We start from the raw sequence: 27,343 nt of genomic DNA, 5'->3' as shown, positions 1-27,343 counted from the left end.
CTTTTTTGGCCAACCTTTTCATCTCCGGTAGAGGAGTACATTCTGGAGGTAAAGAATCATGTTAGATTTGTATACTTACACCTATTCCACACCAGAAACTTTGCATTGTTTTGAGAGTGCATTCGTAGATAAAAATTTTCTACCTCTGCCTCTCCTCAGTAGGGATACACTTTCAGCAGATTGGAGATATTAAGAGAATTACTTCAGGAAGTGCTTCAACTAGCAAGGATTCAGATGTTTTCAAAATGCCATGTATCGGCTTCAAGAGTATTTATTCCCCTGGCTCCTCTCCCTGTGCGGTTGCTTCAAGCTGACAGCCCTCTCTAGAGATGGCTAGAGAGGGCTGCACAACGCTCCCCTTTCAGGTGCTGGCAATTGCCCCCTCTCCTCTTCCTTTTGGACATAGATATAAGCTCTGTTGTTACAATCCCAGGCTAGTGCACTAACCCTTGTGATCTCCCTTTATTAAGCCCCCCTTAAATTATACAAATTTGGGGATGCCACCTTTTTCCTCCTGGGATCCTGATACAACACCTAAGATCATGAAAGAATATGAGTCATTCTCAGTGTGAAGTGACGGTTTTGTAAGTAAGAGCAATCTGGGAAAGAGAGTGAGAGAGAGACAGAGAAAAAGAGATATTCCACTAATGGATCACCCAACTTGTGATAGAGACACCACCTACTGGCCCAGTGGGACCCAGTGCCTGGGAATGGCTTGGTCGGCTGCAGTTGGAAGTCTTACTTCTTTATTTCCAAGTAGGATCATTAAATACTGTTAACACTTGGGAATCTACCACAAAACCCCTCTTCTTTGATAACATCACCATCTTTTCAGTCAGGGTTCTTCTCTTTATTCTTCTTAAAATTATCCTAAGGTGTGAGATCATTGTAGCATCCATGCCCTGCTCCTTTGGGAGTTTAGAATCAAAGTTATAGGATATTTGTCTGACTTACTAGTTATCTATTTTATATACAGTAGTGTGTATATGTCAATCCCAATCTCCCAATTTATCCCTCCCCCTCCTTTTCCCCCCAGTAACCATAAGTTTGTTTTTTACATCTGTGACTCTATTTCTGTTTTGTAAATATGTTCATTTGTACCATTTTTTTTAGATTCCACATATAAGCAATATCATATGATATTTGTTGTATAGCACAGGGAACCCTATTCAATCCTCTGTAATGACCTATATGGGAAAATAATCTAAAAAAGAGTGGATATATGTATATGTATAACTGATTCACTTTGCTGTACAGCAGAAAGCAACACAACACTGTAAATCAACTATGCTCCAATAAAAATTAAAAAACAAAAAACAAAACAAAACAAAAGAATCAAATTCATAGGATTTTCAAGTTGTCAGGGTCATTTGAAGCCATGTAGTACAACTTCCTCTTTTCACACATAAAGAGTCTGAGGTTTCTGTAGCCTATGTGGAAGGGCCTCGTGCAAAGACCCACATCTCGTGGTTATTGCGAGTGTTAGAGCCCATGAAACCCACAGCCCTGTTTTCCCTGGTCTTATCTTTCTGTCCAGAGACTTTGGACTTAACAGTGATACTATTCAGATTAGAGGCCTGAGGGGCAAAGGCCCCTGTGGGTAGTTTTGCAGAATGAATAGGGAGAAGAGGAATACAAAAAAGGGAAACTGTTTTTAACTCCTGTGGGAATTTTCTGAGGTGTGCTTTGAAGACTGTGCTTTACCAGGAATCCTACAACAATCCAGCCCCCAAGAATTCCTGCCACTTTTGTTTCAATAGGGTGGACATTTTCAGCAAATAGTCAGGGTGATGCATGAGGCAGGTAGCGAGAAAGCAGTTCACTTCCTCCCCTGCCTTGCTTAAGTCATGCCCAGTAAGTGAGGGCTCCAGTGGGACTCAGAGGCTAGTGTGTGCAGGAATGAGCTGGGCTTAAGCTTTGACCTGTTAGTTACTGGAAATAATCCTCTGACTGGAGCCAATAAATGTTGTAGGTTTGCTATCATTCCTTGGATCTGAGGGTTATTCATTATAATTAAAATTTATTCTTAGTGTAACATGGCTGGTCTCTGACACTAATATTTTACTTTTAAGTGTGGCAATCTCAGAGGCAGAATAGGCTTGTGACTCCCTTCAGTAAAAGAGATGCTTCCTTAACCATTTGAAATAAAAATTGGGAATACGGAAATGGCATTCTTGTCATTTTATCTCCTTTGTTTCTTCATTTTGTGGGGTTCTTCTGTACATAAATTTCTACTAACTTCAAAGAGCAGATCCTGAGATTTGATGAGCTATTAGAAGTTAGCAGAAAAAAGTACAGGACAACTGCTTTTAGTAATTTGCACGTTTGGAGGGACATACTTTCATACACTGTATTGGTTTCCTAGGGCTACCATAACAAAGTACTACAAACTGGGTGGCTTAGAACAACAGAAATTTATTGTCTCATAGATCTGGAGGCCAGAAGTCTGAAAGCAAGTTGTCAGCAGGGCCATGCTCCTTCTGATGTCTCTAGGGAAGGATCTGTTTTGGGGCCTCTCTTCTAGTTTTTGGTAGCTTCTGGCATTCCTTGGCTTGTAGATGACCATCTTCTCCCTGTGTCTCTTCACATCATATTCCCTCTGTGTCTGTGTCCAAATTTACACCTTTTATAACGACATCAGTCGTACTAGAACAAAGCCTACCCTAATGACCCTATTTTAATTTGATTATCTCTGTAAAGACCCTGTGTTCAAATAAGGTCACATTCTAAGGTACTAGGGGTTAAGACTTCAACGCATCTTTTTGGAGGGCACAATTCAACTCACAACAATACAGTCTGTTGAAATTGAATGGAATTGATACTCAACATTGCTGAGCTACTCAGACCTAAACATTCTGACCGGGGCTTTTCACCAGCTCATCTAAGGCCCACCTTTGCTTGGTGTGGTGCTTACCGCAAGTTAGGATCCAACTGTGTGTTTAAAATTAGTGGTCTTGAGGTATGTGCTGGTGGGGCTTGCTGTTTTTCTTTCTGCCCTTTCTGAGTTTCATGTGCAAGTGAGACTGCTCAAAAATTAATGACAATGGTGTGCTTGTGTTGTACTCTAAGTCATAAGATTGTGGCTTCAGGCAGAGCTGCAAGAGTGGAAAAACAAAAATGATTGCATATTTTTGGAAATTTCGTTGTAAAATAGACAACTTTGTGTTTTGTAATTACTATATTCTTATCCAAAGTTGCTAATAATGTTTTTTCTTTTAGATTAAGCATCCTCCTTTCTTTAAAAATAAGAGCTAAAGATAATTCCTAATTATATATCTTCTAATTATGTGAAAATGTCTACGTTTCAAAAAAGGTTTTTATGGCTAAAATGCAAGAGGATACAAAAATTATAGTATTATTTAAGGACTCTGGAGGCATTTTGATCCACTTAGCCATATTCCAATGTATGGAAACATTTGCTTTTTTAGACCTGAAAAATCAGAAACATATGAATTTGCAAAATGACACATCTCAATGTAGTTAAAACTCTGTTCGCCATTTTATAATGATCACCCAAGCAGCCCCAGTACTACTACTTATACTGCTACTAATGCTGATACTACTACTAGTAATGATAACAGTTGAGGTTTATTGAGCATATATTGTGTGTCAGGCACTGTTCCAAGTGCTTTGCCATGTTTTGATTAATTTCACTTCCAGAACAACTCAGTGAGGTAAATACCATTATCTATAATTAAAGAAACTGCGGCCCAGAGCTTAACATTACACAGTAATGGCAAAGCCAGAATTCAAATCTGGACTCAGAGCTCTTCCTCTTAATCATTAAAAAAATCTTCTTGGGGGCTTCCCTGGTGGCGCAGTGGTTGAGAGTCTGCCTGCCGATGGAGGGGACACGGGTTCGTGCCCCGGTCCGGGAGGATCCCACATGCCGCGGAGCGGCTGGGCCCGTGAGCCATGGCCGCTGAGCCTGCGCGTCCGGAGCCTGTGCTCCGCAATGGGAGAGGCCACAACGGTGAGAGGCCCGCGTACTGCAAAAAAAAAAAAAAAAAAAAAAAAAATCTTCTTGGGCAGAACATTCCAAAGTCTATGCCACAGAACACCAATTTTATTAAAAACTCCTGAAAAAAAGAAAAAAGGAAAACATTTACATAGTTAAATACATGTGGGAATTGCTGCTATGTAGACTCATAATGTAGTCTATATTAAAAATTGTGAGAATTTTCCCAGAAAAGAAACCTGTATAACAGAATGTAAGATTGAGGTTTCAAGTAAGCACAAGATAAAATAAATACAAAATTCCCAAGGGAGTTGCTAAGTCATCACATACAGACTGTACAAGCATAGTATCTGGGAACCTAGTCCATAACTTGGATTTTTTTCAGAGAATAGAGAGGTTTTGTAAGATTTTCTTGGGAGACACTAGTAGCTATGCTATGGGGCCCCAAACTTTTCCACTTGGGAAAGTTGCTACCTCCTATACCAGCCTGGTGAACAAGGGCTTAATGGGACTACTTGAAGAGCTTAATGTATGTCCCCATATGTTGGGGACACTGCAGGCTAGAATTGCTTCTCTCCTGGGAAATGTAGATGCAAAAGTTGGCACATCATCACTTCGATGCCCAATCTGTATGGAGCCAAAGATGTATGGGGACAAATGTTTCTTTGCTTCCCCTGGATCAAGGGTGAGCTGGTGTGGAGTCTCCCAGTTGATGGACTAGGGGATAAGGGGGGTAGGCATCCTGAGGGAATGAGGAGTATCCTTCAAATCTTGAGAATTGATGCTGGAGAGGTCCCCTATGATGGAATGTTCAAAGAACCCCTAACATTGGCCCATATGAGTCACCTTCACCATCTCCCATGCCCAAAGGACATGAAGTCATTCAGCAAAGTAAGGACAAAAATCCCCTTACCTTTTCTCCCTGCTTTCACCTATGATTGCTAGATAAAATACAAGGTATTCAGTTAAGTTTGAATTTCAGGTGTACAATGAATTTTTTTTTTTTTTTTTTTTTTTTTTTTGCGGTAAGTGGGCCTCTCACTGTTGTGGCCTCTCCCGTTGCGGAGCACAGGCTCCGGACGCGCAGGCTCAGCGGCCATGGCTCACGGGCCCAGCCGCTCCTCGGCATGTGGGATCTTCCCGGACCGGGGCACGAACCCGTGTGCCCTGCACCGGCAGGCGGACTCTCAACCACTGCGCCACCAGGGAAGCTCCAATGAATGCTTTTTATTATACATATATCCCATGCAATATTTGGGACATGTTTATATTAAAAAGCAGTTTATATTAAAAAATATTTGCTATTCATCAGAATTTCAAATTTAACTAGGCCTCCCATATTTTTATCTGTTAAATCTGGCAAGCTTATCCCACCCCACCTTTCCCCAAAAAGCTGGTGAGTAGGTGAATGGTGAAAAGAAAGAAAGAACAGAAGTTATTATGTTTTCTGAATTAATGCTCTGATTCGAGATTTAAAGCGCTTCCCCCCAAATAAGTAGAAAAGTCAAGAGACCTGCCAAGGTCTTCAGGCAGGGGCAGGGGACAATTACCGTAATGAATAAATTTGAAAAGATTAGAGAAGAATAAAAAATAAAAATTATATTTTGAGTACACCACACATCTTCTTTGTTAGAGGATCCAGGTCTATTTTACTAACTTTATTGAGCTGTTCCTCTCCAGGACCATAATAACTATTAGCTTTTCCTGGAATTTGTGCTCTTTGGAACACATTTTGGGAAATTCTACTTTGTTTTATAACTTTGTGGTGTCATTAACTAAAGTAGTATACTGGAGAATTCTGGCAAAACTGCTGGGGCAACTTTGAGATCTTTTAAGGTTTCAAAGAAAACCCAAATCAAACGGGCTTAAAACAACAAGAGAAGACAACAAACAGGCTTAGGTTCAGGTGACTGGAAAGTCCAGATGTAGGGAGGAGTTAGGGTTCATTGATTTAGCAGCTTGGCCATGCCAGTAAGAACTCAGTTTTTAAATTGGCTGCGAGTTTCAATAGAGCCCAGATGGGAGAGAGCAATCATGAGCCGGCGTTCTGAATAGCCTGGCTGGCTGGTCACAGGCTCACCCTGTGGTGACTGTGGCCAGGGGGTGGAAGGTACTGAGGACCTGAAGTCTGTGAAGGCTTTTCCATGGGGCTGAGAGTGGGTTCAACTTTTACCAAAACACATGAGCTGTACTTTGCGAAGAAGCAGATAGAGGACTGCCTGGGGGTGAGAGTAAAGCTTGTGAATGAATTCTGGCTCAATCAACAAATGTCCAGTACAGCTGAGAATTTAAGTTTCTGTCATTGACTGCAGGCAGAGGTGATTCTCAAAACTATTTAACAGCCTGTACCCTTGTGGGCAGCACTTCTGTCTGTGCAGGAGCCTGTCTCCCAAAGCCCTCCTGCTTACAAAGTGTTAACCCTTGAGTTGGTTGTTGTTGAAGGGTCCAGGAGCTCCTAGAGAAGGTGACTGAAGGCCATGATAGGTGAGCACTCAGAGTACTCAAGACAGTGGCTACTTACCACCTGGAACTGAAATATATCACTATCTTAACAGCATTTATAATTGTACCCATGTGTACAGGCTCAATGAACTTTTAAAAAGCGCAAAGGATTTCTGCTTCTGAATAAGACCCTTCACTTAATTTCCTCATTTGAAAAATGAGTGGTTGGAAGTAGATGATTTACAATTCCTTTGAAAGAAATGTTTATGTTGTATTCTATAAAAAATTATAGGGGCTTCCCTGGTGGCGCAGTGATTGAGAGTCCGCCTGCCGATGCAGGGGACACGGGTTCGTGCCCCGGTCCGGGAGGATCCCACATGCCGCGGAGCGGCTGGGCCCGTGAGCCGTGGCCTCTGAGCTTGCGCGTCCGGAGCCTGTGCTCCGCAACGGGAGAGGCCACAGCAGTGAGAGGCTCGCGTACCGCAAAAAAAAAATAAAAAAAAAAAAAAAATTATATAAATAAGCCTTTAATTCGATCTATCATGCACATTGTGATATGTCTGTATTAAACAGAATATTATAAATTTTATAATTATAAACAGAATGTTATAAATTTTAAAATGCAGAGAACCAAATTTCCATTTGAAATTTGGCACATGAAATTTAACTGACTTTGAGTCTGAATTTAACTAGATTTTTACATTGAAAATTTCAAATACATTATTTCTAAAGGTCATGCTTTCATTGTTTCTCACTTTCTGTGTTTTGCAGTAAAGCAAGGGAAAAAACAAATCATTTAACATGTTAAAAAACTCACATTTTTTTAACATGTTAAAACTCCTAGAGGAAAACCTAGGCAGACAAAAATAGCAGCAATATTTTTTTTGAAGTCTCCTAAAGGAAAAGATACAAAAGCAAAAATAAACAAATGAGACCTAATTAAACTTAAAAGCTTTTGCACATCAAAGGAAACCATTGACAAAACAAAAAGACAGGGGCTTCCCTGGTGGCGCAGTGGTTGAGAATCTGCCTGCTAATGCAGGGGACACGGGTTCGAGCCCTGGTCTGGGAGGATCCCACATGCCGCGGAGCAACTAGGCCCGTGAGCCACGACTGCTGAGCCTGCGCGTCTGGAGCCTGTGCTCCGCAACAAGAGGCCGCGATACTGAGAGGCCCGCGCACCGCGATGAAGAGTGGCCCCCGCTTGCCACAACTAGAGAAAGCCCTCGCACAGAAACGAAGACGCAACACAGCAAAAATAAATAAATTAATTAATAAAAACTCCTACCCCCAACATCTTCAAAAAAAACAAAAACAAAAAGACAGCCTACTGAATGGGAGAAAATATTTGCAAATGATATGACTCATAAGAGGTTAATATGCAACATATATGAACAGCTCATACAATTCAACATCAAAAAAAAAAAAAAAACCCGATTAAAAAATGGGCAGAAGAACTGAATAAACATTTTTCCCAAGAGGAAATGCAGATGGCCAACAGGCACATGAAAGATGCTCAACATCACTAATCATCGGGAAGTGCAAATCAAAACCACAAGGAGATATCACCTCACATCTGTCAGAATGGCTATCATCAAAAAGAAGACAAATAACAAATGTTGTCAAAGATGTGGAGAAAAGGGAACCCTTGTATACTCTTGGTGGGAATGTAAATTGGCTCAGCCACTGTGGAAAACAGTATGGAGGTTTCTTAAAAAACTAAAAATAGAACTACCATATGACCCAGCAATTCCACTCATGGATATATATCTGAAAAAAACAAAAACATTAATTTGAAAAGATCATGCAACCCAATGTTCTTTGCAGCATTATTTATAATTGCCAAGGTATGGAAGCAACCTAAATGTCCATCAACAGATGAATGGATTAAAGAAGATGTGATATATATATATATATATATATATATATGCAATTGAATACTACTCAGCCATAGAAGAGAATGAAATTTTGCCATTTGCAGCAACATGGAGGGACTTGGAGGGCATTATGCTAAGTGAAATAAGTCAGACAGAGAAAGACATATATATATCACTTATATGTGGATCTAAAAAATATAACAAACTAGTGAATAAAACAACAAAGAAGAAAACTCACCGATATAGAGAACAAACTAGTGGTTACTAGTGAGGAGGGGGAAGGGGGGAGGGGCAAGATAGGGGTAGGAGGAAAAAAAAGGGTTATTATGGGATTATATGAAATCATGTGTGTGAAACTTTTGAAAATTGTAAAGCACTATAGAATTTAAAGCATCTTTCATTCAAGTAAAAAAAATAGTGCTGTTTTGAATTTAATGGAAAGCAGAGAGGCACAAAAACAGAAATGGCTGAAGAAAAATTAGAGTTAAGATGGAAGCCACACATTCATGTGAAGATGGTTCAGTGGCTGAAGTTATCCAATCACGGCAGCTGCTGTTGGCAGGGTTCCCCAATGGTGGAGGATAGGGAGGGAGTGGTGGCCACGAGGTCATTCCCCTCTCCCACTGGCTCAGTGCCCTCACAGTGCAGAGCTGAAGTGCAGTTGGAGAACATGAATTTTTCTCCCAGTCTTCACATGCCTGTTCTAACTCTCCCTGAGAAGCCTTCCCAACAGCTTAGGTTCTCAGCTGGCTAGTCATTTTAGATATAAAAAAACCACAAGGAAGGAACTTTTTTCCTAAAATAAATGGAAAATCAGCAACAATGATGATGCTATCTCCCATTCCCTTACTTGTACCTCTGCCAACCCCACCCCTGCCCCAAAACAGAGTTGATTTTTCCAGAGGGCAGTGTTGTAGGCACCACAATTATAGACAAGTGGGAAAAATATTATATCTATTTCTTATTTTTTCTACATAGAGAAATAAATAAAATATGATATTTTGATGTTTGATGGAGCATTTTAAACATTTGCAGATCTGTATTTGTAGATTTTTCTGCACTTTAAGTCATCAAAAATGTCAAAGCCAAGAAAGGCTTTGACTTTCAAAGAGAGAATTTCTTGCCTATAGCTGGTGCTTTCTCCTATCTTCAGAGCAAAGCTGTGGTTTGGTAGATCCTTAAGTCCATCCCTCCCTCTTTATATATAATTTCTGATAGAGTTACAGGTATACACACACAGCTGTGTTAATTAACCCAGCTGAAAAACTTTACTTACAGAGACTTCTAAGGAAAGACATAGAGTCACAGGGATAAGGACTGATTGTCTTATCTCTTTAAAGGTATTTTCTGTTATAGCACTAGCTAGCACTAAATAATAAATGCCTTATAATGCTTTGAATAAAAATAGTTCTCAAACATAATTGATAAAACTTGCTGCCCAAGAGCTAAAATAAATTTATTATTTAATAAATTAAAATAATTTATTTAAAGAGTAAACGAGGATGCTGCTTTTTTGGGTCTGCATGTTTAGGTATGTATATATTATGCCTAATTTATAGAGTTATATGTAGTTTATATAACATATATATACTTCAACAACAACTTGATAAATTTTAAGTCCTCACAATTAACTTACTTTAAATTAGTTAAAATATATATTTGTGTTTATGCATATAGGATTAATAAAGAATATAAAACCAAAACAGACATTACTGTGTGACCAACCTCAACAACTCCATGGAAAACAGTGTTATTTAACAGGTTAGAAACTGAGGCAGAGAATGTCAGTAACTTGTGCTTTGTTATGGTTTCCAACTCAAATTTTTCTGATTCTAAAGCCTTTATTGTTTCCCACTACATCACATTATACTTTTGTAGTTATGCCATTATTTTAAGGCATTCTTCCTTTAAATTTTCCAGGGAAGTGGGAGAAAGGTGCAAATAAACTCTAATAATAGCTACAATATTACTCATCATTATAGTACTGAGAACTATTACCTATTACCTAAGGTGTCATTCAGGACTTTTCTTAAGCCAGCTAATCAAGATACTTCTCAGAGGCACCCTTTTATAATTCTCTGCTTTATATATGACTTTAGCAGTATGAAAACGTATAAAATGCTTGTTATTCCACTGTGTAGAATGCTGCATTTTGACATGTCTGAAGGAAAGCATTTCCCAAAAGAATTCTTGAACCCTCAGAAAATTTATATTCTCTCAGAGAAAAAAATTTTTTTTCTTCACGTGTTAGTTCCAGTTTGCAGAGAAGCAGCCCTCATGACAAGAGTAGGCAAGAGATTTACTGGGAGATGGAAGTAGAGAAGGTGGGGAGAGACCCTAGGACTGAGATGGAGGTTTGACCCCTATGGGAAAAGAGATGGAAGGAAGGTGGACTGGATTAAATTAAATGTGATAATACATGTTAACCACTTAAAAGTTCCTTGGTACCAAATGAATACTCAGTAAACAGATTTCATTCTTAATCTCCATTTTTAAAAAGTCATTGCAATGAGAATTATAGATATTTATTACAAGTCATCTTCCCTGTGCATTTTTCTTGCTAATAGAGCCGTACCGTTACAGTGGAAAACTGACATCAGGCCAGTGGTTCTCCTTCCCTGAGAGCTTTGTAAACAATTTTTAGATGTCTTCAATACTAGAAAACTTTCTAGGTAAATCTGAGTGAAAGAGAAAAATGTTAAAAGTCAACATTCATCCTTTTAAGACTGCTCAAATAGAAAGTTCATTACTTTAGAAAATTTTCACTTGGAAATATTTGCACTTTTCCAGAAATATCATATTATTTTCAAATGTTTTAGAAGAGAGCATTTGGAATAAGTTGGTAAGTCCCAATTTATTCCAAACGCTATCATTCTATTGAACAAATTCTAATTTGCACTTAATTGAAAAGTTTAAATATTTAAAAATAACATAAAAACTGCATCTATGTACTCAAACTAGGCTGACATTTGACTTAATGGGCAAGTCAATTTAGTAGAAGTAAATTGAAATCTTTGAACTAAACAATGACTTGCTGCATTTGATATGAGAACAAATATGATTTGGTTGAGATTTAATTTGATAAGGCTTTGTCCAAAGTTAAATCATCCCAAAGTTACGGATATGAAATTTAAAATTGAATATGACATTTAAAAAATCCCTATTTTGCCTTTAGAGGAAGAGGCAAAGTTGTACTTAAATATTAATATGTGTTTTATGCCACATGTGACATTTATTCCAGCACTCTTTATTTTAAAGTTTAAAAAAGAAATACATATTCATTACAGGAAATGTATTCATAAAAATGTAAAGAAAAATAAATTAAAATGAAAAAGTGAATTTGTCCTTGTTTCTACTATCTAAAAAAACCATTATTAACATTTTAATATACTCCCTAAATAAAGTGAGCTGAGGTAATTATTCTTTGCTGTTAAAAAATAAATGTTTTAATACTCGAGTACCATGCTCTCTTATTCTTAAATATTATGTTTCCTTTTCTCCTTGATTGTGGGCCAGTAATTTTTAACCTTATTATCATTTTACTGCCTAACATTCTTAACTCCGCCTCCTAAAAATGCTGGATGGTAAATATTATTTCTTATTTAATGTAAATTTCAATCAAGTTTTTACCTTATGTTTGGGGCAGTTTATACTGTTCCTAATTTGAGCAACTCCTGTGCTTCTCAAAACTACATTTGGGAGTACCTACTAAAATTAGGAAGTCATTTATACAAACATGTGGTCTGAAAAGTGTAAACAAAGTTCCTGAAAGACAGGAGAACTGGCTACTGAATGTTTTCTGCACACAGACCAGTGCAGCTTCTTGGCGTAACAAATAACACTTAATAAGAAAGATGGTGAGACTTTAAACCTCTGGACCGGTTTAGGCTGCATTGCCCACAGACACACAGTCTATAGTATGAGCTTTGGCATTAGATTTACTTTTTCTTCTTGCTGTGGGTATATTCTAAGAAATCAGGAACTAGAAAAATTTTCAGGGATAAAGAAAATGAGACCATGATTCTTACTTAGTACGTATATGCTCTTGAAAAAAAATATTTTCCTGTGAGAGCCACTGTCATAAGTGCTACTATCCTTTAATGTGGGGTTGGGTGTGAGGGGGAGTAAAATAGATAACTGTCCATTTCTTACACGAGCACATATTTGTTTTTCTAGATAAGGATTTTAGTGACTATTGGATGGAATATGCCATTTCGGATAGGTCACAATTAAGAGATCATGGTAAACATGTTACAAGAAAATGTTTTTCTTTTAAAAAGAAAAGTATTTTTAATAAAATGGGCTTCCTCACCCCTCAAGCAATGTTAGTCATGAATAGGCAAAGGGTTTGGTGATTTGAGATATTTGCATTGGAAAAAATAAGAAATACAGTTTGAATTTGAGAAATTATTATATAGAGAGAATAAACTAAACCAAGAGAAGGTTGTGATGTTGAGTCTGTTAAAGAGCCTGGGAATCAGAGAAAAAAAATATGATGATGTGAAAAAAGCATGAGCTTTGGAATTGCATAGACAATTCTAAATGGGTTTAATTGAAATCAGGTTTCATTTTTGGTTCAGTCCATTAAGAATTATGTGAAATTTGATTTCTTTGAATTCTATTTTCTCCATCTCTAAAATGGAGTTATTTCTCAACTATTACTTATCAAGCTCTTACTATGTACCAGTCACTTTTGCAAACAATGCTGCAGTAAAAATGCATATATGTATATCTTTGCACTTGGCCATAATTACATTCCAGGGTAAAATCCTAGAAGTGGATTTCTTTTCAAAGATGTTTCTAAATATCCTCTAGAAAGCTTAATCAAATTATTCTCAATCAGTAGTCCAAGAAGTCTTGCCCACACAGCACACCTCTTATCCTGCTCAGCTTCAGTATTTAATGTTTAAATCTTTGCCAATTTAATAGATAAAATTATATATATATATATATATATATATATATATATATATATATGTATTTTTTTTTTTGTTTTGGTGGTACACGGGCCTCTCACTGTTGTGGCCTCTCCCGTTGCGGAGCACAGGCTCCGGACACGCAGGCTCAGCGGCCATGGCTCACGGGCCTAGCCGCTCCGTGGCATGTGGGATCTTCCCGGACCGGGGCATGAACTTGTGTCCCCTGCATCGGCAGGCGGACTCTCAACCACTGCGCCACCAGGGAAGCCCAATATTTTTAAATTTTAATTTGGCCATCTTTGATTATTTATTTTGCTAAATATTTTCACAAATTTACTGTCAGTATTTTTTCTATGTTTGAATTATATAAGTGAAGTTACTGTAATTTGAAATCCTAAAGATTGTGTAAATTATGCAGTTCTGCATTGACTTTTTTTCAATTCTTTACTAATTTTAACCTATTTTATATTAATGCATACAAGTCAAGTTTGCATTGCATTACCTTCAAATCCTCTGAATCTGTTTTTTTTTGTTTTTTGTGTTTTTTTTTTTTTTTTGCTTTAAACATGAAACCACGGGCAAGTTTCGTTTCTCGTTTACCACCTCTCCACCTGAGTTGTCAGTTTTGCTTTTGGTCTAAACTGAGGGTAAGCAAGAGGGCATCTCATTAAATCACAGTCTTTGGGCAAGGTTAGAGTAATCTACTTTGCATATCCTTTTTAGTTGTTTGAAAATAAATTTAAACCTGATACTGTTCAGTTGTGTTCTTATGTTTAAAACACACTTTTACACCCAAAAATCTTTAAGGGCAATAAAAGTATTTTCATTTGGGGATGCCAGTGTTGGGGGTGCACATTGTACATTTCTTTAAAGAAATGAGATGATATTTAGGAAATAACCCTATCAAAATGGTAGCTACATGAAGTGACTTGTGTATGGACAAATATGGGCTTTTCCCTGAACATTGGAAAAGATCAAAGAAAGTGATTTGACTTGTTCTTGGGGGCAGTACTTCATTCTTTGATTCAAAAATAACTCGGGGCTTGTAAATTCCATGAGGAAACAAATTCTACTTCTACCTCTTTAAATTCTCCAGAGTCTAATAGTGCCGTATATATAGTAGTTGCTTGTAGGAATGGGCTACTTGTTCAATTTTAATAGGATATTCTCATCCATTTATGTTTTTTTTTTTTTTAATGTTGGGGGTAGAAGTTTAATTAATTTATTTATTTTTGCTGTGTTGGGTCTTCATTTCTGTGCGAGGGCTTTCTCTAGTTGTGGCAAGCGGGGGCCACTCTTCATCGCGGTGCGCGGGCCTCTCACTATCGCGGCCTCTCTTGTTGCGGAGCACAGGCTCCAGACGCGCAGGCTCAGTGGTCGTGGCTCACGGGCGTAGCTGCTCCGAGGCATGTGGGATCCTCCCAGACCAGGGCTCAAACCTGTGTCCCCTGCATTAGCAGGCAGATTCTCAACCACTGCGCCACCAGGGAAGCCCCATTTATGTTTTTATTGTAATTGTTGATATGTTTATTTTTATATATGCCATTTTATTTTGTATTTTCTATTTACTATATTTTTTCTTTGCTTTATTTTCTCCCTTATTGCATTCTATCAAGTACTTTAAACTGAATATTAGCAACAAGAGTCAATAGATGCTTATCAGCTGTGTTTGTACATTGTGTTTGTGTGTGTGAGACAGAGAAAGAGAGAGACAGAGATGGAGATGCGGGGTCGAGGAGAGGGGAGAGAGAGAGAGAGAGAGAGAGAAGTTTTGTGTAAGTGACTGCAATACGCCTGCTTCAGAATCCAGTTATAATAAGGAACCCCTCAGTCATAATAACAAATTTGTGGCTGACATAGTGCATTGTGTACAACGGACACTTTGCATTCACAGTTTGATGGTTGAGATATTGAATATTTTCAAGGAACTCCACTGGTCTAGGCATAAGAGTCACAAGATTAAACCATTGATCTATGATGGGATGAGTAATGACTGACTTAACTAGTGGGTCAGGCCAAACACCTAGGGTTGATGTCTCAATTCTGTTTTATTGTCTACACATCATGCAGTGTCTCTGAGGAGGTTAAACTTTACGAAATTCGTATGGAGTAAATCATATGCTACACTGGAATTTGCAGATTTAAGAATCTGTGAAAGTTTTACAGTAGACAGTTTTTACATATGTCTATAAGGAAAAGAGCAGAGTTGCTTGCTGAAATCTTCTGCCACAGAAAAGTTTTTAAAAATTAAAAATAGTCTTTAGCCACACATAAATTTTTTTTTTTTTTTTTTTTTTTTTTTTTTTTTTCTTTTTGCGGTATGCGGGCCTCTCACTGTTGTGGCCTCTCCCGTTGCGGAGCACAGGCTCCGGATGCGCAGGCCCAGCGGCCATGGCTCACGGGCCCAGCCGCTCCGCGGCATATGGGATCCTCCCAGACCGGGGCACGAACCCGTATCCCCTGCATCGGCAGGCGGATTCTCAACCGCTGCGCCACCAGGGAGGCCCCACACATAAATTTTGATGCATAAAATTTTATTTGATTTAAGAACATCACACGAATACCTATGTCTTCTGCAAATATAAAGTATTCTAGCAAGAAGAACTTTTTATATTTCATTTTGAACTAATAGTAGTAAGGAAATGAAATCTTGCTAATCAGAATTGATAGAGGCTAGCAGATAAAAATTCTAAATTTCCCATCAGTGTTGACAAACACAAAGTACTCATAGATGAAGCCTAACTCTTGTTAATATGGGAGTGATAGTAAACTAGCTAATTATTAAATCTTCTTAATTAGAAAACGAGAAAATCACTGAATAATATCGGATTGATGATACCCTTTACTCAGTCTGCAGAGCATTATAGAAATTATATGAACATTGTATCATATATCCTTTAAATGGGCCACTTGCCTAAATTAGCCACAATTCAACTTAACCACATGTGGCCAACCCAGAAACAGTTCCACTGTAATTTTAAAGTGCCTTTGGATCTTAGAAATTTGGTACTCATATACGTAAGCCAAGAATTTTTTAGTTTAATAATGTCTGCCAACTAACAGAGTACCTCCTTCCACTTTTAGATTAATAAATGGACATTTCAAGTGAGTTTACGTTTGATTTAACTTATCATAAGAACTTTCACTTTATTAACAGTTTGGCACATTAGATATTTAAAGTGGTTTTTTTTTGGTTTGTTTGTTTATTTGTTTTAATGCTGTAGGTTAATCTTAGGATGAAATTCCCACCTATCAAATACATTTAGAAAATGTAGCTTTATTTTTTTTTATTTTTATTTTTTTTTAAAGAAGATGTTGGGGGTAGGAGTTTTTATTAATTAATTTACCCATCCCTGCTGTGCTGCGTCCTCGTCGCTGCGCGAGAGCTTTCCCCAGTTGCGGCAAGCGGGGGCCACTCCTCATCGCGGTGCGCGGGCCTCTCACTATCGCGGCCTCTTGTTGCGGAGCACAGGCTCCAGACGCGCAGGCTCAGTAGTCGTGGCTCACGGGCCTCGTTGCTCCGCGGCATGTGGGATCCTCCCAGACCAGGGCTCGAACCCGTGTCCCCTGCATTAGCAGGCAGATTCTCAACCACTGCGCCACCAGGGAAGCCCCTAGAAAATGTAGCTTTATTAAGAAAATGACAAAGATAACAAGAGACAAGAGGAACTAATCCTAAGGTGGATTTTTGCATCTTAAAGTCAAGTTGCTGGAACTATTTTTCCCTGTACACTGATATGTAAAGTCTTGTCATAACTGCTTATTCATAGAATTGATAAAAGCAAAGAATGTTGACTGAGAGAAAAGAACTTAAAAAAAGAAAAGACATTTGCAAGGGATAAATCCAACCCACAAGCTCTGTGGGAAGCAAAACCCACTACCCATTTCTGGTAGTTAGCATTATGTTCCTGCTTTTTCTCTGGACAGCACTGCTCTCATGGGGCTGGAGGCATCATCTTGCTAGCAGACCACACCAGGGGCTCTTTTAGAAATAAATTTGTAATTCCTTTATTATCGTTTGACTTTTGTGAATGAGCCCTGCAGGAAAAACTGAGGCTCGCTGTTCTCTGTGGCATGCACATTTGACAAGTCATTTCTCACTTCTGAGATCTCTTGGGGGAATAGAGAATGATTTGAGGAGTCAAGATGAATCAGAGGAAGATTTCTTTTACTCAGCTTCCCATCATACTGTGCATTTCTGTGTCTATTTTAAAATTAACTCATGACCCCTAGTAATCGTCCCCTCTCAGTCACGCACATAGCTTCCTTTAAGACTGTTCTTAGTGTTCTCACTCAGAGGTGATTTTGACTCGTTAGAGTGGATGAATTGTGGGGCTCCCAGGAATATCAGGTTAGTTTTCTTCTTTCCATATGGCCCAAATGGACTAAATGTGTGTTTGTGACTCTGTTCCTTAATTTTAAAATTAATTATAAGTTATCACCCAGGCTTTAGTGGAGAGCTTTTCTGTGGTAAGTTCTCATAATAACATAACACTAATCACATTTTGAATTTTTTTCTATCAGAGTTATGCTATCTGTAAAATTATGCCTATTTTTCCTTTCATCACTTGTACCTTATGAATATAAAATATGCTATTTTTATAGATCTTCATAAGGCACACAAGTAGCATACCTACTTAAAGTATTAAAAAGTACAACAGTATATTTTTCTTCCATGTTAAAATGAAAAAATGAAAGGGGTGAAACAGAAGTAGGATAGATTCTAATATTTGTTAAATGAGAATGATTAAGTGTCATTTGATAATCTAGTTTGGAAACTTTTATGTAACATACAATAATTAATGATAGAAACAGAATTGTTTTATATAACTTTTTATTCAATATTTAAAAAAACCTTTTACTTATATTTATTAGTCTTACAATATCCTTGAGGATTCTATAGACATAGATATTACCAATGACATCTAGGTATGAAAGATTAAAATGACTTGTTCAATGTCCCAACATTGAGGGTGAAGCTAAACCAAATAACGTAGGTTTTCTCCTTTTCTCACAAATACCTTAGCTGATTGACTGGGCTATTTTTTAAAGGTAACGTTTCTCAAAGGCACTGATTTTGTGATTAGTTACAGTGCTTTTGTTGATTTGTCTTAAAAAAGTGAATGTTGGGCTTCCCTGGTGGCGCAGTGGTTGAGAGTCCGCCTGCCGATGCAGGGGACACGGGTTCGTGCCCCTGTCCCGGAAGATCCCACATGCCGCGGAGCGGCTGGGCCCGCGAGCCATGGCCGCGGAGCCTGTGTGTCCGGAGCCTGTGCTCCGCAACGGGAGAGGCCACAGCAGTGAGAGGCCCGCGTACAGCAAAAAAAAAAAAAAAAAAAAAAAAAAAAAGTGAATGTCTTCTACTTTCTGTATTTTTGCTTTTATTTAACCTTTGGAGATCTATTTAATTATTTGGATTCACTTTTGAAGTTTTCCCAGAAACTTTATTTCTTATGATTTACACAGTCTTTTCTTTCTATATCTATGATAATTTATTAAAAGTCTCTTAGAATATCAGTATTAATTGATATGTTAATAGAAATTGATACAACATAGAAGAATACTTTTATAACAAAGTTATATTTTTATTTAATAAAAGTTTAAGAGAAAGTAATATATTTACCAATTGATAAAACCAAAAACTTCTGAATAGACTATAATATAAGAAGATGCACAATAATTGAGATTTCTCTTAATATAAAAGATACATAGGATGAACTTGAATTACCTAGTCTCTGAAAAGATTCTAAGCTTTCTCTGATTTTCAAATCTAATATTTAAAAATAAAGCAATAATTCATTTGTGTAAACAGTGGGAGTAAAAACATAACCTACTTTATCTTGAACCAAAAGATATATTACAATAGTATGTTTGCTGCTGCAAAGCCTTTTGTGGTTGCTGCTAATTACATTTTCCACTTCAAATTCTTTAAAAGGAATATAGGTACAAATTGATTCAGTAAATATTTATCAGGTAAGGAAGTCCAGAAGGTCTCTGAGTTTCAAAAAATGTATGTAAGGGGCTTCCCTGGTGGCGCACTGGGTGGGAGTCTGCCTGCCGATGCAGGGGACACAGGTTCGTGCCCTGGTCCGGGAAAATCCCACATGCCGTGGAGCGGCTGGGCCCGTGAGCCATGGCCGCTGGGCCTGCGTGTCCGGAGCCTGTGTTCCGCGACGGGAGAGACCACAACAGTGAGAGGCCTGTGTACCACACACACACGCACACACACACACACACACACAAATGTATGTAAAATACCAATAACATCTTTGTTATGGATTTTTCCCTTCAGCTGAATACAGAGCATCCTGTCTTCCTATGTTATTGGATCAAATCATGAAATTACATACACCAAGCGAATGATGCTACAGGGAATGTGTAGCACTAACACTTTAATTAAAATACAAAATGATAATCTGCACTAGGGTGTTGCTAAGCATTTGATGACCTCTAATTACAGTAGTAGTAGCACTTTTATTTGATAACTAGATAACTAGGTAATTAAAAACATATAATTAAAACAAAGCCATATCCTAATTTATAAAGGCAATGGAAACAAAGAGCACAGTAAAACCCCATTGAAAAGTAGTTACTACATCATTATAATAAGATACATTTTAACTGACATATCTTATAAGGAAAATAAAAGTCAAACCTTGTCCTATGCTTTCTTGTTAAAATACTCTTGAAGACCAAATGGTAAAGTAAGTCCCAAATCACAAACACAATACAAAATGATTTTATCCCAGTGAGCTTTCGCCAGTCCAAAGTTATTGTGAATGGTATAGGGTGAAAGACAATGTTGGAAGATGGTATAGAATTACCATATAAAGTTTTAAAGATTAAGGCCAGAACCTCACTTCATTACTCAGGAATAATTAATTACTGAGCACAGGTATATTACATTTTTTACTACCTGCATTGTCACCACATTTCTCACCAGATACAAGTGGGCAGAATCCTTTAAATGTTGTCCACTTTGGAGCCCAGTATGAAGGGTCGTGTGGATCTAGGTTCCTGAGAGAGGAAAAAGCTTGAATGTTCATTAACAACCATGAAGGAAGGAACTGGCCCAAGCAGGAGCCTTTATCTTAGAGTTCACAGACATAAGAGTTGTATTTTGCCTGGTGAACTTGATTGGCAAGGGTCAAATAAGGCCACTCAGCTAAGAAAAAAACCAAAGCAAAACAGCATACGGCCTAATTACATCCATGAACACAGAGACTTTCTAGATGTCTCCTTAAAAATGAACACTTCCTTGTATTCATGAAGCAATATTACCACTAGCAATACTTTTCTTCTTTCCTTGTCTCAGACACAAATGAACCCTCCGATCCACCAACAGAGCTTGAAATGTCACTGTCCCTTTCAGAGTGACACAGACCTCTTCCTCCTTCTGGCAAAATCCTCTGCCTGAATGAAGTTGGAGAGAGCCTTAGTGAGGTCTGAGGTCTCGGTGCTGCTCCCAAAGTCATACTTCTTCAGACAAGGGCACAAGCAGTGCAGGATGGCCCGGCGGATGTAGCTGTCAAAGATATAGTAAATGAAAGGGCTGATGCAACCGTTGGCAAAGGCCAAGGGCCCACTCACCTCCATGCCCCACTGGAGAAAAGCTGAAGGAAAGTAGAGTTCTTGCTGCAGCCCAGAGACAATAGCCAGGAGCTTGAAAGTATTAAAGGGCAGCCAGGAGAAGACAAAGGCTGCCACGACGATAAAGATGACCTTTATGGATTTCCTCAGCTTTTTGTTGTGCTTTCCCGACTGCTGGTAGCGGACACACAGCTTCCTTGTGATACAACAGTAGCAGGTCACAATGCTCACCAAAGGGGCAAAAAATGTAAAAATTAAGGCCACCAGGCCCCAAGCCAGTTTAACTGGAGTGGCCCTCTTCTCCGCACAGTATGGCTTACCATCAATCAGGGTGAGCTCCCGGGACAGAAGAGTAGGCAACCCCAGGAGGCAGGAGATAAACCAGACACTGGCACAGACTCCATACGCACAGTCTCTATTTCTGAATTTCCTGGATATGGCTGGACACATGATGGCCAGGTAGCGGTCAACACTCATGCAGGTGAGCAAGAAGACATTGCAGTGCATGTTGACTGAGATCATGTAGGAGCTGCCTTTGCACAGGAAAGAGCCTGTCCTCCACAGTCCTAAAGATGCTTCTTTATCCACCCAGAGAGGCAACGTGATGATGAAGATGAAGTCAGAGGCAGCCAGGTTGATGATAAAAATGTCAATCAGTCTTCGGCTGCCCCTTTTGAAATGCAATGCACTCATGAGGATGACATTCCCCAACGCTCCAGTCAGGAACACCACTGTGTAAAAGACCGGAAGGAAGACAGATGTATAAGGAACGTGAGAGTGGGTCTCTTCAATATCAGGATTTTGGCTTGTAACATAGAAATATTCCAAATAAACCGTGGTTGTTTCTGGGTCCATCACTGGGTCCAGCAGGTGCCAAATCTGGTAAATTCTCTTACCTAGGAAGTTTTTGTATGAATTTTAGAATTCTCAAGGCAGCTTCTTTTATACAGTGCCTGCCTCTTCTCCCTGCCCCACCCCCTTCCTTAAAAGATCTTGGGACACGCATAAAAACAGAGATTAAAAAATACAGTTTCTACCAATCCTCAGAAAGGGGCCACAAGTAACACCACCCTGATTGGTACTGGGTAGTTGTGGTTATGGTTTTCTTTATTTGCATTTGCCCAGGAAACTGAGGTGCTTTTTGACTTTTTTCTTCAAGATATTCAATTTGTTTCTTTAAATCTCCAGAGATTAGGAAATGAATTAACTTTTTCTCCTTACCTACTTTAAAGATATCTTTGCTTTTCTGACACTGAGAATCCTTTCGATCTAGCCTCCTGTTTCACATACAGCATACTGTTTTACTTTTAGAATTTTAAGGTGGTGATGTTGAAGATACTGTTTTCATTTACATCATTGGTGAAATGTGAAGAAAATAGTCTTCTATTGCATAAAGAGTAAATTGAAATTTCCCCAAATCATACCAGTCCACATCTATGGCAAACATAATGATTCCAATTAGGGTACTAGTTTCTTCCCATTTATTTCGCTCTTTCAGTTCATGCATAATTGATCCTGTCTTGTTCAGTAAGTTTTAAAAAATACCCAAAATGCTGGGACCATGTCTTGTGCTTTTATCATTATTAAAAAAATTTTTTTCACTACAATTAGCTCAGAACGTGCATGTAGTACGTGCTTTGGAAATGTTACTCATGATCCAGTATAATTTAGCAAGGATGAATTCATTGGGGTTTAACTGTGGGCATTGCTGTTATTTATGCAGCTTACAAACACAGGTTCAAAAGTCACAAACTGCTATTTTTCCACTGTTACCTGTTATTATAATTCAACCAATTAAGTTCCCTTTTGTTAGAGTTAATATCCTTGAGCAGGAGGTTTTCTCCCTACTAACCCTCAAATAACTATCCTCCATCAGTCTCTAGATCCCCTCTGATCTTTTCTTCTTTATGCCTCACCTTGATAGCAGTGATTTTTTAGCTTTTGAGCTCTGACTTTTCAGTAAGTGCCTGCACACATCAATGAACTTCACTTTTGGAATTACTGACTTGGCAACACGCAGAACTATATTAGGTGACATTACAATGGAGTGGCCAGTATAGGCACTATAAAAGGAAGATTTGGGGTTCATTCAAAACACTTGAGAAACAGGCTAATATCAAAAAGATTTTATAATATTTTTCTCTCATCTGTTCCCTTTTATTTATTTGTATTTCACCATAGTAAAATACAACAAATTCTGAAACTGACTCCTTTTATTTCAATTCTTTACTGGCCACAGTGGCTCAAGCCTCCTTCATACCCTTCTGTCCTTACTTTTCCTCCATCTCATTTCTTCATCAAAATTACAGTTTCAGGTTGATACTACTATTGCATGGATGAAAATATGATTGTTAAACATTTGAAGTCCTTTCTACTGAATTATTTCTCCCGTAATTAATATACTGAAAAGAATGATCCTGCCTGCTGTGCTCCTTCCTTCTGTCTTCTTCCTGATGTGTTCTATTGCCACCTCAGTCTCAGGCATTTAGTCTGGGTCAGGGGAGGATGAGGGCTACCCTGATCTGGGGCAGCCCCAGAAAGTCACTTGGGAGTTGATTTACGGGCCTGGGTCTACCTTCTTTTGTGTCCTAGGCTGCTCTGTGTTGTTCCTGGAGGGGGTGTGGGAGGGTATATTCTTCACTAAGTATAGGCTGCAGAGGAGATAAACTAATTAACTTTTTGACATTTCTTGGATAGAAATCCTTCTCACTGGGTAAGCCTTAACTATTTAATAGAATATTTCATTTTGTCAAATAGTTTGAAGTAGGACAATGTTTACTTGAAAAGGACTGATGGGGTAAACACGGAAAATTTAAATATTTAAACACTGTATGTATGTGTGTGTGTGTGTGTGCATTAAAGAAGCAATTATATGTATATATTTTAAAATTTCTTTGTAACTGTACTTTAATTGTATTATTAGAATTTTGCATTCTGCAGCCAGAAGTTCTTCTGGTATTTGAAAAGATAAGGTTGATTCTGGGGCTAAGATACTGAAAAAAATTTTTTTAGATATGTCTCAAGAATTCCACATAAAAGAATTATAAAATGGAAAAGAGTTCATGCTCATACTCTAGAGGAAAACATCTGTCTGCACATTTATTCTGTAGGTCTTAAATTTTCTTTCAGCATTCCAAAGCTGTTAGCCTGCTGATGTAAACTATCTCAAATCTGACTTTCTCAGTAAACTTTGAAGCAGCTGTAGACAAAATGATTTGCTTTATCATATATCGTCACTTTGGATTATGGTAATTAGTGGTAGAATGCTGCAGTATGAGAATACCCATCATGGATCAACAGTATCTTGGGACCCAAGTTAGAAAATAAATTAAGTGTTTTAAGCCAAAAAAGGGAACAAACAGCATAGTACTTGTCTTTTAATAGCTCAAAGTGTACAGAGCTATTATGAGACAGAACCCACAATAAAAGCTGACTAGATAGAGTAGGGGAGGTCATAGTTCTAAATAAATTAGGAACGACAATCATTTTTAACTTTGAATGTTCTTTGAAATAAACATGTGGAAACTAACAGTAAAATAACCAGCTACGCACAGACCAAAACTCAAAAACAACACTGGACACCATAAGCATATGAAATGGCAGTATGAACAAGGTGATGACCAAAAACAAAAGAGTAAGCTGTAAATATCAGTAACTGAATTACAGCACACATGTCACCTCTCAAGAATTGTTTTTTCAGAAACAAAACAAAACAAAACAAAACAAAACGCTCAACTTTGCTCCTTCATCCCTGGCAGAGATCATTGTTTTCAGCTTGTGTTCTCTAAGAACTTTTACAACACTGCTTCTAAAGTACTTATTATCTCATTTTACATGGTAAGTTGTTTTGGCGTCTGACCTCCTGAGCTGATCATGAGCAACTTGAAGGCAGAGACCATCGATATCTTTCCATCGGCCTCTAGCTTATAGTATTTTTCTAACTAAAGTCTTTTTTGGGCTCTTAATGTCATTGTTTTGAACCTGTGGATGCCAGACCACATTACACATTAGAGTCACCTGGGATGCCTACTAAACTGTAGCTTGCTGAAGCTGGTTCCAGATCTATGGAATCAGAGTTGTTAGGAGTAGAGTCTAGGACTTTATATTTAATAAGCCCTCAACGTGATTCTTAAACACACTAAAGTTTAGAGTCCCTGTTCTAATTTATACATCTTAACCAACTTTATACATTATGCTTTGTTATTATTTTGGCTAACTTTTTAAAAAGTTTAAAAATCACCTCTAAATTTGAACTTCTTAGAAGTCTTCTGGCCTGGATCTCAGAAATTTTTAGGAATTAATTTAGACTTCTGAACCCTCTCTTATTCTGTGTCCCAATTCCTGAGATATGTTCAGAATTGGCTCAACTGTTGAAAATGGGGAGAGAGTAAGTTTTTGTCCACTGAGGCATCTGCTCAAGTGGATCTACGATCATCATTCAGCCAAAACTGTGACTACAAGCCTCCGCTGCACAGGTGGATTGAAGGCTTTATGTGAATACGGCCACCCCAACTGGCACTATGATATATTACTTCTTCTTTTTCTCTATCAACCACTCTCACCCCCATATTAGAAAGGATTCATTAGATTAGGTAGCAGATAGCACAGCAGAAAGAAACCTCTGTTCGTACATGGTCTACTGATATGTCCCAGAATAAATGGCAAAGATCATGAAGCAAACTATTTGTTTTTCATAAATCTTATCAATCAGAGTGATTATATATTCATTTGTTAGAAACACTCTCTTACTTGAGTATCATAACATGTATAACCATTTAAATAGTCCAAATTAAGAGCTCTGTTTATAGTCTAAGAGTGATTTTTTTTTTATTCTGACAGTTACTTGGAGAGTTTAGTGCAATATAATGTAATATATCATGCCAAATTAAGTGGAACCTATTTGCTATTGTCAGTGTCCTCCCCAACTTTATTTGTTGGATTATTTCCCTTGGTACCTTATATTTATGTAAACAGCAGTGATATTAGTATTTTAGGCACACTTCAGGCTTCTTCATAATAGTTGATTTAATCTGGATTTAGGTTGTGTACAACAAAAATTGTATATTGGTGTCCCTCATACCCAGCACAGTGTCTGGCATACAATAGGTGATCAATAAATGTTTGTAGATCTGGACTGAATTGTGCTTGAGTTTTTTTCTTTCTTTTGGCGGTATGCAGGCCTCTCACTGTTGTGGCCTCTCCTGCTGCGGAGCACAGGCTTCGGACGCACAGGCTCAGCAGCCATGGCTCACAGGCCCAGCCGCTCCGCAGCATGTGGGATCTTCCCGGACCGGGGCACGAACCCGTGTGCCCTGCATCGGCAGGCAGACTCTCAACCACTGCGCCACCAGGGAAGCCCTATGCTTGAGTTTTGAGCCATTTGCATTGAATAAGAACTTTTCACAAACTTCTCCAACAGCTTCTATTTTCCATGATTACTGTGTTTTTTGAAACAGCAAAGGTCTGAGTTGCTGCATCTTTTCTAATCAGAATGCATATAGCCTTCCTCCTTTTTCTTTGTCCATCTGCATTTCCCACTATCTCTGTCTTCTTGCATATTGGCTGGAGGTGTAGGATACATGAATTCCCCAACGAAACTTTAATGCTGTGGACCTATGACAACCATATTTCGGAGCTACATTATTTTTCTTCCAGCAGAATGATAAGTCATAGAAGTTTAGAGCTTTAAGTGACATTAGTGATCATCTAGTACAACCATTTTACTAATGAGGACACTGGGGCCCAGAAAGAGGTCGTCTACCAAAGATTCACACTGATGATTTTAAAAGAAAGGACAATTTAAATTTCAAGTTCTCATCTACATATGGTCCATCCTCTGTCCTTCAGAAGAATGGACATCTGAACAACTATAGTTTGTTGCTCTGTGTAACATTTGACAGGAGTTACTAAAAGGAAAGAGCTATTTTGGATGTAGTTTTCTATTTGCCTTGTCCTTGATTAATTTTGCCATGGTTCTATAGTGAATTGGTACAAAGAAATTCAAAGGTTGACACATCTTTTTGAGGGTAGTTGTTGACTGGAACCCATAATTTGCATATGTTTCTATTTTCCTCCTTTCTGCACTCCAAAGTTCACAAGGAAAACAACCAGGACAAAGCTCTGTGAGGACCTAGATGGGTGGGATGGATGGGGGGGAGGGAGGTCAAAGAGGGAGGGGATATATGTATACATACAGCTGACTCACTTCATTGTACAGCAGAAACTAACACAACATTGTAAGGCGATTATACTCCAGTTAAAAAAAACTATATGAGAAAAATATAATGTAGATATATCTTGCTAAACATAATTTTTAATTTCTAAAAAAAGTACAATTAAAAATAATACGTAAGTATATTAGGGAATTTGGTATTGAAGGGAATTCTCACATAAAGTGTTGTTTTGTAAGCACATAATATAAACAAGTTATAATACCTGCATGTCTAGATTTTCGGTTATTTGGTTTGTTTAAAGTATAGTGTAATGATAACACCTTCTTGCTGAAACTAGAACCATCCTTAACAAATTAAGCCAGAGGTCTAGTTCAACTTTGCTTT

The 27,343-nt window shown here is 38.2% G+C and overlaps 2 protein-coding genes across 2 annotated transcripts in view; one reads left to right on the top strand and one right to left on the bottom strand.

Annotated features, from left to right (window-relative positions):
* CPOX (coproporphyrinogen oxidase) overlaps positions 1-27,343 on the top strand; it is a 67,980-nt gene that overhangs the window by 38,103 nt on the left and 2,534 nt on the right. The gene's annotated exons all lie outside the window — the stretch shown is intronic.
* Positions 18,832-21,751, bottom strand: GPR15 (G protein-coupled receptor 15). The gene has a single exon (XM_081234503.1). It carries the CDS (start codon positions 21,639-21,641, stop codon positions 20,565-20,567), a length of 1,077 nt encoding a protein of 358 aa, XP_081090629.1. The 5' UTR covers positions 21,642-21,751; the 3' UTR covers positions 18,832-20,564.

Source organism: Mesoplodon bidens (genome assembly GCF_964165515.1).
Source record: "Mesoplodon bidens genome assembly, chromosome: 5".
Classification (NCBI taxonomy): Eukaryota; Metazoa; Chordata; class Mammalia; order Artiodactyla; family Ziphiidae; genus Mesoplodon; species Mesoplodon bidens.
This window is presented reverse-complemented; position numbering and strand designations above follow the sequence as displayed.

Excerpts from the sequence above, each read along its gene's own strand:
- GPR15 (XM_081234503.1), bottom strand. The coding sequence starts at position 21,641 with ATGGACCCAGAAACAACCACGGTTTATTTGGAATATTTCTATGTTACA.